The sequence below is a fragment of the Aspergillus welwitschiae genome, assembly GCF_003344945.1.
Source record: "Aspergillus welwitschiae strain CBS 139.54b unplaced genomic scaffold BDQ94scaffold_38, whole genome shotgun sequence".
Classification (NCBI taxonomy): Eukaryota; Fungi; Ascomycota; class Eurotiomycetes; order Eurotiales; family Aspergillaceae; genus Aspergillus; species Aspergillus welwitschiae.
The window spans coordinates 88,608-104,816 of NW_020798732.1; the positions used below are offsets into that span (position 1 = coordinate 88,608).

The 16,209-nt window shown below is 52.4% G+C and overlaps 6 protein-coding genes across 6 annotated transcripts; 1 reads left to right on the forward strand and 5 right to left on the reverse strand.

The window, feature by feature from the left end:
- Positions 1 to 1,332: 1,332 nt before the first annotated feature.
- BDQ94DRAFT_182468 (non-ribosomal peptide synthetase) lies at positions 1,333 to 4,696 on the forward strand (the record flags this gene model as incomplete). Its single annotated transcript, XM_026774155.1, has 1 exon — positions 1,333 to 4,696. One exon carries the CDS (start codon positions 1,333 to 1,335, stop codon positions 4,426 to 4,428), a length of 3,096 nt encoding a protein of 1,031 aa, XP_026622235.1. The 3' UTR covers positions 4,429 to 4,696.
- A 1,110-nt stretch (positions 4,697 to 5,806) lies between these two features.
- Positions 5,807 to 7,710, reverse strand: BDQ94DRAFT_182470 (major facilitator superfamily domain-containing protein; the record flags this gene model as incomplete). The annotated part of the gene is made up of 3 exons (XM_026774156.1): positions 5,807 to 7,334; positions 7,397 to 7,465; positions 7,522 to 7,710. 3 exons carry the CDS (start codon positions 7,708 to 7,710, stop codon positions 6,069 to 6,071), a joined length of 1,524 nt encoding a protein of 507 aa, XP_026622236.1. The 3' UTR covers positions 5,807 to 6,068.
- A 316-nt stretch (positions 7,711 to 8,026) lies between these two features.
- Positions 8,027 to 9,752, reverse strand: BDQ94DRAFT_162181 (amine oxidase, flavin-containing superfamily; the record flags this gene model as incomplete). The annotated part of the gene is made up of 2 exons (XM_026769500.1): positions 8,027 to 9,392; positions 9,526 to 9,752. 2 exons carry the CDS (start codon positions 9,750 to 9,752, stop codon positions 8,027 to 8,029), a joined length of 1,593 nt encoding a protein of 530 aa, XP_026622237.1.
- Positions 9,753 to 10,303: 551 nt separating this feature from the next.
- On the reverse strand, positions 10,304 to 11,186 carry BDQ94DRAFT_174006 (uncharacterized protein; the record flags this gene model as incomplete). The annotated part of the gene is made up of 5 exons (XM_026772254.1): positions 10,304 to 10,371; positions 10,425 to 10,586; positions 10,642 to 10,797; positions 10,843 to 10,968; positions 11,021 to 11,186. 5 exons carry the CDS (start codon positions 11,184 to 11,186, stop codon positions 10,304 to 10,306), a joined length of 678 nt encoding a protein of 225 aa, XP_026622238.1.
- A 1,610-nt stretch (positions 11,187 to 12,796) lies between these two features.
- BDQ94DRAFT_182472 (RTA1 domain-containing protein) lies at positions 12,797 to 13,769 on the reverse strand (the record flags this gene model as incomplete). Its single annotated transcript, XM_026774157.1, has 3 exons — positions 12,797 to 13,260; positions 13,315 to 13,563; positions 13,622 to 13,769. The coding sequence occupies 3 exons, from the start codon at positions 13,767 to 13,769 to the stop codon at positions 12,797 to 12,799; spliced, it is 861 nt and encodes a 286-aa protein (XP_026622239.1).
- A 358-nt stretch (positions 13,770 to 14,127) lies between these two features.
- BDQ94DRAFT_182473 (FAD-dependent oxidoreductase) lies at positions 14,128 to 15,979 on the reverse strand (the record flags this gene model as incomplete). Its single annotated transcript, XM_026774158.1, has 1 exon — positions 14,128 to 15,979. One exon carries the CDS (start codon positions 15,977 to 15,979, stop codon positions 14,213 to 14,215), a length of 1,767 nt encoding a protein of 588 aa, XP_026622240.1. The 3' UTR covers positions 14,128 to 14,212.
- Positions 15,980 to 16,209: the final 230 nt, after the last annotated feature.

The window sequence follows — 16,209 nt, forward strand, 5'->3', positions numbered from 1 at the left end:
CCGAGTCCGCGCGAGGGGTGGCCGGCTCACTGGAGGCCGCGCGCCCAAGAAACCGGGTTACGGTTGGACTTGACAAGAGGCCACTGGTAGATGCAGGGCGCAGTCTCTAATACCAGTAAGTACTTCGTTCTGCAGCTTCTGATTAGTGACAATGGCCGGGAAAGCTGCACGAGGCTGACATAAGCGGGACGTAAAAGGGCCGTTGCTGGAACGGCAACAGCAGCATGGAAAACCCACTGGTTATCTACCACAGCAGTCCTGGAGCATCCCAGTACAATGCTGATCCACGTCTGAGGCCGGTTTTGGAACCATTTCCCTGAATCACTGGGAGAGAGGTCATCCCCGCCCCACCGCGGGAGATATACACTGAGGAACACGCGGCGGCGTTCCCTAAGCTTTTGTATCGCCTCAATTTCGCGCTAATCTCAACTTGTTGGGAATCTGTGTGTCCTGCCAAGGCCGCAGTGTCAATGCAGGTGGCTGGTCTCAATATGGAAGCTCGAAGGCTGAGCGGTGGCTTCCAGAACCACCCGGGCTCTTCTGGATTGTCCCTGGAGGTGAATCCAACCTCCAACATTGCATCAGTCACCGCTGCGGCATGAGCTGGTGCCGAAAGCCGCTCCCCAGAAGACTATGGCAAATTTGCGTGAGTTTTGGCACTTTGGACCCAAACTTTGATGAGCCTTATTCTTGAATCTTGCGCCATCAGCCTCCCTTGCACCACCATCATACCGTCGCGCGCTCACACCTGACCCATGTAGACCGAGAGTTTCGGGATCCATCCAACATACAGGGTTTTGAATGGATATGCCGACTTCATGTAAACGCCACGGAGCCGGACCTTGGTATCAGGCCTGGGTCTGGGGCATTCCAACCTCCTCACACGAGCAAGGAGGACCGGTGGCTCGGAGACCCGCGCTGGCGTCGATATACCCCAGAATTGATAGCGACAATGAGGGCTTATTTTCCCTTCCACCTCATAGTCTGCATGCTCACGCCATGATTCTCCTATGTTTGACAACCAGCTAGGCAAGCAGGATTAGCCCCTCGCACAGGCAAGGGATTCGCTTGTCTATACCTGCCCGAATAACCGAGCAATCGTGACTGCGGCAGAGAGAGAAGCCAATGGTATGCGCTTGGATGACCGCTTCAACATGGGTTGGCACCCAGTTAGTCCTGAAGCATTGCGATGGCGAGCCCGAGGCACAACGGCGTCCGTGGAGGAAAGAGTATATGAGGGGAAGCTCCCGAGCTAGTTGGACCTGCTGAACCAAAGATTCCACCCAACACTCATAGTAGCCTTAGCTCCTGCTTGTCTGCTTTTCTTCTACAATGTCGCCGTCGCTACTTATCTCAGAGGCTCCGGGAAATGGGTGGTACACCGGACTGGGCCTGGCTGAGCTCCTGGAACGGCAGGCTATCGTTCGCGGCACAGCCATCGCCATTGAAGAAGGCCCGCGCGAAGTCACATACGGCGAACTGCACGAAAAAGCACTCTTTGTCGCCGACCAGGTCAATAGTATCCTTCACGATGACCCTTCCCCAGTTGGCATCATTGTCCCTCGCAGTTTGAATCACGTGTTATCGCAGGTTGCTGTGATCTATTCGGGCCGGGCTTGTGTTCCGTTGGACCCCAAGCTCCCCGACGAGATGCTCAAGAACATGCTCGAAAATCTGGGCTCAACCCTTGTCATCACGGATATTCTACAACAGCATCGACTACCGGGCGTCAAGCATCTGGTGGTTGACCACCGCGTGGTTCCTGAAACCTTTGATGTCAACATTGCCCCAAGTCAGAATGGGCCGCAGACATGCTCTCATGTGTTCCACACCTCCGGTACAACCGGCAAGCCGAAGGCAGTCGAGGCCTTTGCAGAGGGAATGATCAATCTTTGCCTTGATCCAGCGGACCTGATCCGGAAGGGACAGCGTGTTGGACACGGCTCCAACGTCATCTTTGATACCTCGCTAGTGGAGATTTGGGGGCCCTTGCTGCGCGGAGCAACCCTGGTTATAATCCCCCAAGAGACTGTCCTCGACCCCCCTGCTCTTAGCGATTTTGTTAAGCAGAAAGAGCTCAATGTGCTGCAACTCACAACCTCCCTGCTCACCGTGACAGCGTATGCCTGTCCGGATGCTTTCTCGACCTTAGACACCCTTATAACCGGGGGCGAGGCGATCAACTGCCAGACAATCCAATCCATCTTCGATGCAGGAGCCCCAGGCCGAATCATCAACGGCTATGGTCCGACGGAAGCCAGCGTCTATGTACTGTACCACGAAGTCTCGGAGGAGGAGGCCCGCAGGGGCGAAATCCCAGTGGGAAAGCCATTCGGCGACGTGGAGGTATTCCTCGTTGATGATAACTTGAACACGGTCAAGCCGGGTGAGGTCGGCGAGCTACTGGTCTCTGGCGTGGGTGTCGCTGGGGGGTATATTGGGGATCCTGAAAAGACGGCAAAGAGCTTCGTGGTCCTTCCCCAACTGCAGCGGAAGGTGGAGCGCGGACCCAACCACATCTATCGAACCGGTGACTTGATGCGTGTGGATGAGAAAGGAGTATACTACTACCTCGGCCGGAAGGATAACCAGATCAAGATTCGTGGCCAGCGCGTGGAGCTGGAGGCCTTGGAATCGGCCCTGGTTGGTACGGGCTTGGTGAGCGCTGCTGTGGTAGTCAAGATCACGCCGGAAGAGGTCGGCCGTGGCCAGTTTCTGCTGGCCTACTGCATTCCTTCCTCCCCAGATGTCGCCAATGGTGCCATTATGAAAGCCTACATGGAGCAGGCACCACATCTCATGGTCCCCCGTCTGGAGCTAATTGACATCCTCCCCCTTCGCTCCACCGGCAAAGTTGACCGGAGGGCCCTGGAAGAACAGTATTACCAGAAGCTCAAGCGATCACGGGCTAATGGAGCGAATGGAAATTTCAACACGGGCAGTAACGCCGCTAAACTGGAATACATCTGGATTGACGTGTTTGGTCTCACGGTTGAGCATCTGCGCCCAACCGACGACTTCGTGGCTATGGGTGGAACGTCTTTGATTGCCGCCACGATGATCGCTCGCATTAATCAAACCTTTGGGATCTCGTTGCGGGCTCAGATGCTCTACGAAAACACCAGCTTCGAGAGCCTGACACGGCTCGTCACCAACATCCAAGTTCATGGCGATGACTCGAGCATTCAGGCCGAACAGGACGTCTGGCTACAAGACTCCAGGTTGGGCGAGAACCTGCGGCCTATCGGAGGCGTTATCCCGCACTGGCAGGACAAACACGAAGGCAGAATTTTCCTGACGGGAGCCACAGGCTTTGTGGGCGTGTTTCTCCTCGCCACCCTCGTGAAGCGGCCTGATGTCAAGAAGGTGGCCTGCTTGGTGCGCGCCCATGATGAGCCCTCAGCCCGGGCACGTCTAGAGAAGACTATGGAGAAGTACAGTCTCTACGCAAACATGGACAAGGTCATCGCCCTGCCAGGCAATTTTGGACAGCCCCGGTTGGGCCTGTCTCCGGAGCAGTACGACTACTTCGCCACATGGTCTAGTGTGATCTTCCATCTCGGAGCCAAGGTCAGCTACGTGGCTCCTTATTCCTCCCACCGCCAGGAGAATACGATCGGGACCTTGAACATGCTCGAGTTCGCTACTCATCGGCGGACCAAAGCCATGCACTACTCGTCCACCATCGCGGCCTACGGTCCAACTGGATATGTTACGGGCGCCAAGCTACTACCAGAAGATGAGCGGCCCGCGCCGCATCTGGCTGCTCTGCCTAGCGATACTGGTTATGCTCAAAGTCAGTACGTGGCGGAGGCGATTGTCTGGAACGCCATTGATAACGGTTTCCCGGTGGCCGTGTACCGTCCAGGATTCGTGCTGGGCCATAGCAAGTCCGGCATCTGTAACCCAGATGATTTCATCTCCCGGCTCTTCACCAGCTGTATGGACATGGGGCTGTATCCTATCCTGCCCAACCAGCGCAAGGAGTTTATTCCCGTAGACTTTGTCGTTGATTCGATCATCCATATTTCCCAGACCCACGACAATCTGGGCCACGCCTATAATCTGGTGCAGCCCGACCTTAATAACGCCATTGACATCAACACCAGTTTCGACCTACTCAATCAGCTCTCTCCTTACAAGATGGAAGGCGTACCGTACGAGCAATGGGTGAACTCACTCTCCGAGAGATTGGACGACCCCCTGCACCCCCTCACTCCTATGCTCAAAGAAAAGGTGTTTGGCAACATGACCCGCTGGGAGGTCTACGAGAACATGGCGGAGTATGGGCGGGAGAACATCCGCCGCGCCTTGCAAGATGCTCCGCACATTCTCAACCGCGACGACATTGAGGTGCTCTTCCACCGGTCGCTGAAGAGTTGGCTACCATGTTGTGTATGGCACAAGCCCGTACGCATGCAAGCGTGAGCAAGAATCCTTTCTCAATTATGTTATGGGTCGTTCTTGTTGCCGTTGAGCGGGCACCGGTGGGCATAAGTTGAATGAAATGATGAAGGACAACGAAGCACACCAATGAGAAATCGATGACTGATGATCCGAGAAAAACAGAGAATGAGAAATGGAAAAAAGCGTGCCAAACCGAAGGAGGAGAACAATAATTTATACCTCATTGATGTCAGATAAGACGAATCATGAATGCTTGATAGAACATAATGTCAATTGCTTATCCGCTAGCCAAGGCATTCCTCATGAGCAACAAACCGTCACGACTGTTCTTGGCGGTAATGGACGGAAGTCCAAATGCTTCAATTGAGTGGCCCAAGATATCTTGCTGCCTGGAGCCACCACTTGCCTTGCAGGTTTTGTGTTCTTGGCCTGTTCATAGACTCAATCTGAGAGTAAGGGTCATCAGGCTGAACCATTCATTTCATATAGCTAGGCTGAAGATATCTGGCTTTTTCTCCAATCGTTTCCTAGAAAGATGGGATTGATCTCAAATAGGATAATGTCGGGTGCTCCAGGGGTATTGAGGTTGATGTCTGCCTGCTGGCATGAGAGACAGGGGGGTGACCTCGGTGTTGTTGGACTTATCGATAGCCGCTTGGCCAGTGTATATGTATGTGACATAACAAGATGACCAATCCCTTGCTAAGAAAGCTTGTTCTGGCCTTTGTCGTGAGCCTATAACGGGAGTATGGTGCTTTCCATCTTAAACATATGATGGCGTTTACTATGATGATGGCCATGTGAGACGCTCTGCTGCTCTACCTTCGGTACCTTCCTCGCCTGTCGCTAGAGGGGCTTTCGCAACAGCGGCAAGTGCAAAGGAGAGACGGAAGTGGGCACCTTTATCAACTTCACTGAGACCTGGTTAGAATATGCCCGGACTTCCAACTGAATTATAGACGACACATGCCCGTCCAAACTACGCCCACTTAAGTATATTCTTGGATCATGCCGGAGCTGCAATAGGCGGTAGTCCTGCACGGGAAAGAAAAGCTACAATTAGAACTGCAAATACTGCTGTAGAGAGTTCGTCGTACCGGATATCTTCTCCATACGGCTTGCCAACCACCTGTTCGGCCAGGGGGAAGACCAATACAACCGTAATTTTACAGCGACGAGAGACAATGACATTACCCAGCGCAGCAGCACTTCGACTGCCAGCGAACAGTATCTGGTATACGTTTACTTATTTCGTCTCCTGGCTGGCAGGCATACTGAGAGATGGGGAATTCCAGCTATGGGTGATAATATATTTGGACTAGTAATATACCTCAGGAGCGGAGACTGCACACACGATGGTATATAGGCCGCGGCCATGCTGACGCCTTGGCCTCTTCCAGCAGGGAGTTCTTTCCTCCAAATAACGGCCTATATTTTGCCATAACTCGGGGCTGCTTTGGGTGATGTAAAGAGATGGTTATCAGTCTGTGGAAATGCACTCGCAAGCTACCATGATGTCCTTGGGACCAGCTCTCCGGCCAACAAAGCTGCTATCCGGGTATCTGGACCAAGATCCATGTTGATACTAATAGGTGTATTATCAATAGCCTGAGCTTGGTCTCGACTCCGTTCACTGTTTACTATAACAGGAAGATGTCTATCTACAACCGATAGCGGAAGCCGACGGTATTCCAATCGGTCGCATCTTCATAATCCTCCGCCTGCAACTCGACCGACTGCACCAACACCGACACATCATTACCGTCCTGTCGCTCATTGACAACTTTCCCCCCAACAGCACCCGCCAGAGTCGCCGTCCCCTGGACACCCTCCTCGCGATCGCGCTTCCGATTAAACCACTGCAAGTAACATCGCAGCGACACCGCCAACACCGCAGATATAATATAGCAGATAAGGATGGCTCGAAACGAGGTCTGATACAGGGGCGCCTCATTTGATTTGAAAAACTGCGGCCCAGCAATATTGCCCGCACAGTAGGCAATGAACATCATGGAAGTGATGGTCATTTTCTTGGTGACACCACGGTAATTTGCCTGTAGGAGGGACATGATGAGCGGGAGGGCACCGGGACCCGTGGACAGCAGAAAGTAGCCGAAGAGCTGGGCGCCGAGGGGCACATGGTGGGCGCGGGCGTAGATGATAGCACTACCGGTGATGGACAGTGCCACGATACACACGATCAGGAGACAGTTCCAGTGGTGGGACCGACTGGCCAGCCAGCCGGTGAGCGCGATGGTGCCAGCACTGATCACACTGGCAGGGATGACGATCAGGGTGGATTGCAGGGAGGTGAAGCCGAAGGATTTGATGACGAGGTTGCCGAAGTTTTGTGTGCCGCCGTTGGGGATCTGGGTCAGCACTGCCAGGGCGAAGAGATGCCACGTCTTGGGGTCGCAGAGGCATTCGACGAATTGCGCCCATTTCCAGGTGGTCTTCTCTGTCCGACCGGTACCTGCGATCACGGCACGATGCGCCATGAACTCTCGTTCCTCCGGGGTGAGGAACGTGGCAGTAGAGATGCTATCTGGGAGGAAGGCGAAGAGGACAAATCCCCACAGAAAAGTGGCTACGCCGAGGATGATGAACATCCACATCCAGGGATGCAAAGGATGGTCAATGTGGCCAATGCCATAGGCGAGCAAACTGGCGACGAGCCCGCCGACCGAGTTGCCCGAGAACCAGATGCCCGTGCGGAAGGGAATCTCATCGCGGGTGTACCACGTCGAGGTGAGGAACATGAAGGCCGGCGTGATGGTGGCCTCCGCCACCCCGAGAAGGAATCGCACGGTCAGCAAACCGCCGTAGTTGGTACAGGCGGCCGTGAGGGCTACTACGGCACCCCAGAACCAGGTATTGATGGAGAGGTATTTGGCGACGGGCACCCGGGGGATCAACACGTTGGTTGGCTGGAAGGAAGTCAGCTCACATGTACGCCAGAGTAACTGTCGCGAAGGGATCACGGTCGCACCCATTCCCAGAAGAAATATCCAAAGTAGAAGATGCTGGACACCCAGCTGTACTGCTGGCCGACCAAATGCTGGTGGAAGTCAATTAGTAACAGTACCCTAGCTTGTTGATAAGGAAGGCACTCACGGTATCTTCAATCAATCCAAACACAGATGCACTCGACAGGATAGTTTTATCCATAAAGTTGAGCAGATACGTGACGAAGAGGAGAGGCAACAGACGACTGTCCACCTTGCGTAACACGCGGGAGGCGATCACCGGCGATTCATCGGGCGCGTCGTGCGCCTCTGCACTGGTGGCAGCGACCGTGTCCATCGCCAGGAAGAGCAAAGCACAGCGACCAGCAGAGAATATTATGTCTACACGGGTCAAAGTCCCAAGATAAGTGATTAAGAATGATATTTAGAGCTCCGAAGACAAGTGCCATATCTTCACCCCCGCCGGATCCCTTCCGATATCTGCCGCGGAACCACCAATCGGCACGCGCATCCAATATATCAAGGGATCGCCGCTGCGATACGCTATCCGCCAATAAATCTGCAGGATTATGATTTGCCAGCGGTGTACTTTGCGATTGGTAGCTACAACCTGCCCAATGCTTCCTTACACTTTGGGATTTTCCTGGCATGCCCTACAACTTTGACTTCTGTGGCCTGTCAATACTCTCCATAATTGATGGCAACAGTCGATCCACCGCTCGCCAGATGGCCGAGGATCCTGGATATTCAAAAGTCGCCCCGACATAGTACGTATTGCGGTGACCCTGCAGCTTCTTCAATTCCTGGTAGAATCCATCCTCAATGGCCTTCCGCCCAACTGACATTTCAAATGGGGAATGGTCGGCAAACGCCAGGAATTCTGGGTCGTCGACATCGTATCCAGCTCGTCGCAGTCCTAGAATATCCTCCACAATCGCCGCCTTGACCTGTTCCTCCGTCATGGGCTCCTCGCTACCGTATCCAACGGCCATCACACCTGGCACCGCGGTCGGATACATCATCAAGATACACGGAAGAAGGGGAAGCGAGTAAGGTCTGTCGGACCCGCGATTGACAATTTGGACTCCCTCGGGGCATCCATCTACCCGCACCAGGCCCGCGTAGTAGTGTCCGTAGATGAATTGGCTGAAAAGAGAAGATTCAAAATCGTCGAGATCGAGGCCATCCAGCACCTGTCCAGTTGGAGGGGCCGCCAGGATGGTTGTGTTGGCCTCGATAATCCAACTCTTCCCACCTGACGATTCCACCCTCAATCGATGCAGCTCATCGTCCTCGCGACACGCCTGCACCACAACGCTATCAAGGAGGGCGTCATCCCCCAGCTCCGCCAAGGCAGCCTCATACAGTTCTGAATTATCATGCCGAGCAGTGGACAGAAATCCCGTCTCAAGTGCTCTCAGCATATCCAGTGACACGAACTTCATTAGATAGACTGTAGGGTAGTTGAGCCAGTTGCGCACGCCCTGGCTGTAGATACTGATCAGCTCGACGGCAGCCCCCAGGTCGTACTTTTCAACGAACTCCCCAAATGGCATCAAGAGATCCTCTGGGACGTCTTCTGGAAGATTCCAACCCTCTAACAGGTATGGATATTGTCGGAGAATGTCTCCATAACGCTCCAGAGCCTCGCTGACATTCCCGGGATAGGGGTCCACAATTTCGCCGGTTTCAAAGTCAACGCGTTCCATCTGACCGCCGCCATTTGAAACTTTCGCAAAAGGCACGTCAAGATGGGAGAAGAAGTCTATGGTCTCAGGCGAATCTTCAAAAAGGGTCACGCCAAAGTCAAGCGGTGTGTCCGTGGTCGGCTCGATGTACGTGATAGTATGACCACCCAAGCGACCAGTCTTTTCAATCACAACCACAGAATAACCCTCCTGGAGTAGGTTTATGGCAGCATATGTGCCGGCAGCACCACCGCCAATGATACAAACGTCTCGTCTAATTACCTCGCAATCATTGCATGAGGAGGAATTGATGGCGTTGGAACGACCGATGCTAAAACATGTTCCAAGAACAAAGAGAAGTAAGGAAATTTTGGAGAACGGAGAGAACATAATTTCCAATTGCAGGATGGACCTATTTAGTAAATGCCTGTATGCTGTTGGTGGTCACAGCGACCTATCTATACCCGCCGACTGGATGGGAAACGAGATCTTCGGTGACCCCAAATGATGTGGCAACCCAATGCCGAAAGAAGGATGGAAGTCCTGCCTGCAGTGGTGTGTCAATGCAAAGATGCAAGTATGCCTGGATCCTGCCGCTTCTGCTGTTACCTAGAGAAAGAGCAGGTAGTACCCGGTGGTCAACTGCACCATTCACCACACTCATGGGATGTGACGACTTTCTGTGACACATTCCTATAATGGCAGTAACAATAATCCTTCCATTGCGATTTGTCAGGTTGTCCCGTTTGAGAAAGCTTGAGCACCAGGAAACTCAGACGATCCGCGACGAGATGTCTCGCAGGATGGACAAATTTACCATTCAGCTGTTGGATGCATATACGAGGCGCGACAGACAGTAATATGGCTGATGAGATGGAGGTAGGTAAAGTGCGGTATTACCACCAGCATGTAATAGGCATGGTTACCAGAAAGACCCGCTGGGATAAGATATAGGTTAAATAGTAATATAACTAAAATAGTAATATAGGTATCAGACAGACCGCCTGATTATACATGGCTCGGTTATAGTAGATGAGTTTCCCCTTGTCGCTTCCAGTGGCAGCGAGCCCGCCTGTTTGGCAACATCCTCTGAATGTAATCTGGCAGGACCTTGATGGCCTGAGGTAAAGAAGAGAAAAAGCAGAATGCATCACATGATTGTACAAGGTGAGGGGACATGGACAGTGCCACGCGCCCTCGTCCAACCAAGTTGGTCTACATACCACGGCAGCGGTAGTGTTATCAAGCGCACTTGCCACTCTGGCAAGTCAGGGTGCCGGAACAGTCGTTCTCGGTTGAGCAGGAAGCACCTGAGCACCATGGGTCAGTGTAACACGAAGCACAGGCCAAAGAGGGGTCTTACCAGCACAATGGCCTGGCCAGGAGCAAGAGGATGATGATGAGCTGGACCCGGAGCCAGAGCTAGAGCTCGAGCCCGAAGAACCGGAACTGCAGTAGCTCGAAGCATCGGCATTGCTGTAAACGTTCGAGGTATAGCATTTGCCGCTCGCAAACAACTCGTCCGCTGATTATACTGTTAGGTCATGTCATGTAAATACTAGCCGGGGTCCATGACATACAGTTGACGGTGTAGGAGGTGCCCGGATTAATAATAACGGTTTGAGAATCATCAGGAGTCAAAGAGTCTTCGCAGTCAATCTGGGTATCCCCACCACTGGAAGTAGTAGAGCCAGTCCAAATATCGATGTGGAGCTTGCCGTTGTGATAATCGGTGGCTGTTTCTGTCAGCGGAGGAACGTAACAAGCGTGAGGGTACTTACTGCACTGCGCACATGTATCCTCGAAGCGGAGATACTTGCGAAGGTACGGGAGGTAGACGATCTCACACTTTTCAAACTCGCCAGGGGCGGTGGCAAAGGTGAGAGGGTCGTCATACGTGCCGGTGCCTAGCAACTGTTAGCTTTAACACGTACAGCCCAAAGGACTGTGAGAACGTACCTCCAGCCGTGTAACCACGACCACAATCATACGCAATATCCGCACTGGGAGGATCGTTGTCGGGATATCCGTAAAAGGTAATCTCGACATCAGATTCGGTCGAACACGCTACGGATGCCCCAAGAAGGCCAGCGAGGGCAAGGAGTTTAAGAACCTTGGAGCTCATTGTGCGAAGAGAAAGAATAGTGAGATCAAAGAGAAGTAGTAAGAATGCCGTGTTTGCAAAGCATATGAGGACTTTAAAGGGAAAATACCGCGTTTATATACTTTAAGGCTTTGCTAGGGAAGTTACGATGAGCATCATACTATATATAGTCTCTTGTACGCGGAGTAGCATTGAAGCATTGCATACATGAAGATAATGGCACTAGGTTTCAGCCTACTACCTGCAGAATCCTTCTATTAGCGGAAATACGAGATGCCCAACTCTCCTTGGAGGTAGACCGCATGGACTGACTGATCGACACATCCTAGTGCTTATTCTCCTGCACCCACAAATCTAACTATCACCCTATTTCATGGCCCAGGGCCTCAAACGTCGCCAAATAAAATGACCGGGATGACGCAGCAGAACTCGAAGCTTGAAGCTGTTGTCATACACGATTGTACAATATTCTTTTCAAATTTCCTAAAGCACCCGCTGCCTCCGCAATGGCCAAGGTGATAGACCGACTTTGGTGGCTCCAACCTTTTCTTCCAACGGTTCGCTAAGTATGGTGGGGTCCGAAAATCCTGGGTCTTGAGCGGGCAGATCGGATCCAATATCCTCATTAAGCGAGGATACCACAGCTTGATCCAAATTTGCCCGGCCTGATTGATGCCTATTCTCAGAGTCAGCTAAATTGTGGGGTTTCCTGTCAGGGTCCGACATGGAGATGCTGATCCCCTGGGCATATCCCACGTGTGAGATCAGGGACAATGGATGTCTTGTAATTGACGACTGCTTAGGGGCCTGTCCGAAAGCGGTATCACTTGGGGCCACATAATTCTCTTTCAGAGCAGCTGACATACCTTTAAGGGGATTTTCCTAACGAGGAAGGTGGATAATGTCTGCAGCATCTGGCGTCGGAGACTAGGTGTCTGTCGGTAGTTTTTGTTATTAATAAATTCACAGGATGCGACCGTTGAGAATGCGAGGGCTTAATGGACATACTGACCCCACTGCGAGGTAACCAGCCTGTGGCTGTTGTTAATAAATGGATGCATTTTACAGGGTCCATATACTGGGCGCTTCCATAGAGGACAGTACACATTGCTTACTGCCACTTTGTGTTGAGAGAGAGAAAACCCAATATCACTAACACGGGGTCTCCCTAGACTCCTTCAAATTCCAGAACCTCGGACTGCCTAGAAGTGGTAAGAAAGCTTGTGATCCTTAAGCTGCCCCTGACTCGGAACAATGCGGTTGCCATGCATGGTCATCCGATGGGGCCAAAACTGGGGGCCGTCGGGATCCCATGTTGCCCTTTGCGGAACGGAGACTGGCGCGCATCAAGTCTATTCTAGTGATTCAGGCGCAGAACCAGCGCAGCACGGTATTGGGGCGTTGGGAAAAGGTATATTTGTCTTCACTCTAGCTAAAGAACGACAGCTATTATTTCGCGATGAGCGGGTAAGTTCCAACACCTTTGTGACGATGAATCGATGAGATATAATAATGTGAGAACAAAACAGCTATTATGAAGAGATTGACAAACACGGTGAATAATGAGACAGTGAACGCCAGTAACCATGACAATCATAACATACATCACAAGGGATAATAATGCAAGTCATTCAAACGGACGAAACCTCCATTTCCACCGGCACAGACATGAACTTTTGCGTCTTGATCACTTTGTCAGAATAACGGTCTCCACGCCCCAGATAGCAGTTGACTTGGCTGGGATGGATGAATTGGAGTATCTCCATCGCCAGGAACATCAGCAACGCATCGAAGACATAAATGAAAACCTCATGCTTCATGAGATAGCCGTCATATCCCTGCAGGTACTCCACCACACGGACAATGGAACGGACGAAGATCAGGACACTGGAGATGTAGAGAGCGTTCATGTGGCGACGCCAGATGTGCGATAATTCAACGGAAGTGCCGGTGGGAGCCTTCGCTAGTCGCATTTGGAAGATGAGCGCGGTGATAATGAAGAAGCCGAAGAAGATAATCTGAACAAAGAGACCGCCAATAATAATGTGCTCGCCCGAGGATGGATCGCTAGAGTTGCTGACCATGAGACCAGCGCCTACTGTTCTTAGCGATGCTGCCAGACAAGATTCGAAGACAGGAATATACGCACCAGAGGCCTGCATCAGAAAGGAAAGAACGTCGCCCGCAACAAAGATCTTGGTCACCCAGTTCAACCTGAACACCGAGTAGTGTTCGGCCTGCACCATTCGAATGATGCGACCGAGGGTCATGTAAATACTGGCAGCCAGGAAGGCGGGAGCGATGAGAATCAGGGCGCTTTGCATGGCATACGAGCCTGTGCTGTAGTTGGGGCTTTCAAGCGATGACAGCAGACGGCCAACATATCCGATTGTTTCCACTGAAGATGAAGCATCATGTCAGTAGTAGTCCTGCATGGTCGGGGTTGGGTGACTGACAGATTCCTCCAATGAAGAAAGGGATCATGAACCACGTTCGCGTCCGAACCAGCTGCAGAAAGTGCAATACAGTGCTGATGCCGAACAGAACAACAAAGATTCCTGCTGCCGCAGCAGAGGGGGTGTAGTAGTAGAGAGTGAATGCCATGGCTGGTGTGCAACAGAGAAGAGCTGGAGTTGATGAAATTGCATCGGTGCAGGGAGCGAGGCCCTGCTTTTATGGAGGGCCATTATTGTTGCCTTCCATTTCGTCCAGTTACCAATATGGCAACGGTCGCGATATACGAGAGATGATAGTGCCTCTGTCCCTGAACCTCAGATTGGAGATCCGTGGCTGGGGTATCAAGATCTGCCCTACCGGGTGCTCCTCGTTTTCGTTGCGTATGCCGTTTTTGGTAAGACGCCCCTCGTACTCGCACCCATGGCCGAAAGAGGCAACTACCGGCTGATCTCCAGTGGAACTCGAACGTTTAAATCTCTACAATCCAACTTTTCGACTGGGTCCGGAGAGATTCCGGTTTAGAACTCTTTATTTTCCGTATGATACACGCCAGATACCCATAAATAAACTACAGAGAACATTCCCGTTGCCTAAATGGCTTGCTGCGCCCGCTGCTCCTTCTGAGCGAACGAGTCCATGGGCTTCAAGTTCGCCTTGGACGGTCCCTCCACGCAAACCCCATCGCAGCTGAACCGACTACCATGTACGGGACAATCCCAGCTCTTCTCGGTGTCGTTCCAGTTCAACACCCCCTTCATATGCGGACAGACAGCGCTGAACTTATGCGCCTTACCTTGCTCGTCTTTGTACACGGCCACGGGGTTCGTCAGACCCTCCTTGATGACGCCTCCGGAGCCGACGGCCAGATCCTCGATATCCTTAATGTCGGACTTCATCCAGCGCTTGTACTGGGCGTTAATCTGAACATCATGCTGCAGCATACTGGGTAGTGATTTGACGATGCTGGACAGCCGATGGGGGTTATACAGGCTGGCCCATGGATTGTCAATGCCCGTAATCTCGTCCGCAATGAGTTTGCCAGCAAGTACGCCGTGCGTGAGACCATTGCCGCTGTCTCCAGTGACAATATAGGTATGGTTCAAGCCCTGGTTCTTTCCGATGAATGCCATGTAATCGACAGGCTCAAAAATCTGTCCGCTCCACTTATAGTCGACTGTCCCGGCCTTGGTGAAGCGTTCACGGACCCAGGTCTCGAGTTCCTCGAAGCGACCACTAGTGTGCTCCTGGCCGACCTTATGATCACATCCTCCGACTACCAGGTAGTCGTCCTTCTCGTCGCACTCGGTGAATCGGACGTACTTGTACGCTTCCGCCTCGTCATAGAGTAGGCAGTCCTCGATCGAGCCCTTGGGAACACGGATGGCAATGCAGTACGTTCGCATGTACTCCATCTCGGCAATGACACTCAATTTCTGGAGCGGCACACATGTCGCCTCAACCATATCTTTGGCCGTAATGGTGTAGCCATCTGCGGTTGTCACTTGCACCAGGCCGCTCTCGCTGGATGACATCATGCGCGTGTGCGTATAGCATTGAAAGTTTGGCTGCTTCTGCAGCCAGTCGAGTACCCCGACAAAATACTTGGTCGGATGGAATGTGGCCTGGTCTGCAAAAATGGCACCGTCCCGCTGGTCGATGCTGCCGTCCCATCCCTTGACAGTGAGCCCATCGCGGTAGGAGGCAGGAAGACCAAGCTGCTTCGCCAGCTCGGCTTCCTTCTTCAGGCTAGCGACCTCCTTTTCATGGTTTGCGTCGCCGCGGGGGTACTGGGAGATCTCGTAACCCGGAAGTGTACGGTACTCGCACTCGATTCCAAGCGATCTGGAAATCTCCCCGACTCGCTTGAGCGCCCAGGTATGACTCTCGGCGGCTGCTTTAGCCCCCTGCGTACCATGCTTCTTTTGGATCTCAACATATCCATCATCCAAGGCATTGGACAAGTGGCCACTAGTCCGGCCACTTTCTCCCGACAGGACATTGCGGGCCTCGATCATGGTAACTCGCTTCCCGCGATTGACCAGTTCATAGGCAATGGAGATACCTGCAATGCCTGCGCCGACAATGCAGACTTCCGTTTCGACGTTCTCATTCAGCGATGGAAACTTGGGATACTTGGAATACGGCATGGAGTGAACCCAGACGGGGTCCGTCTCGCCAGAGGTGTTCATCCAATGGGTGGGGCTGGACATGGTGGCTAGTTTGCGTGACTTTGGAGGGGGGGCAGAAGTTGAGTATGAGGCGACCGTATACAGAAGTTGATAATTAACTCGTTTGAAAGAGGCACGTTTACTGGCAGGATGGCAGGCGAAGCTGCGAAAGCTCAGTTTATACAACATGGCAGGGTCGTGCCAGATAAGACTAACCCTCCCCTCTATGCGCAAAATGGGCATTCCAGTGCGGGTTTATGTTCACAATATACCCCGGAGGCATCATGATGACATAACGGCAGACGCAAGAATTAAGTTGTGCGACAGCCAGATAGAGTTCAAATTGGGATCTAGACAATGGAGCCAATGACCTCGACTCTCTACGAAACCGGGTTTATCGTCGATTTTCCGGGGTGGTG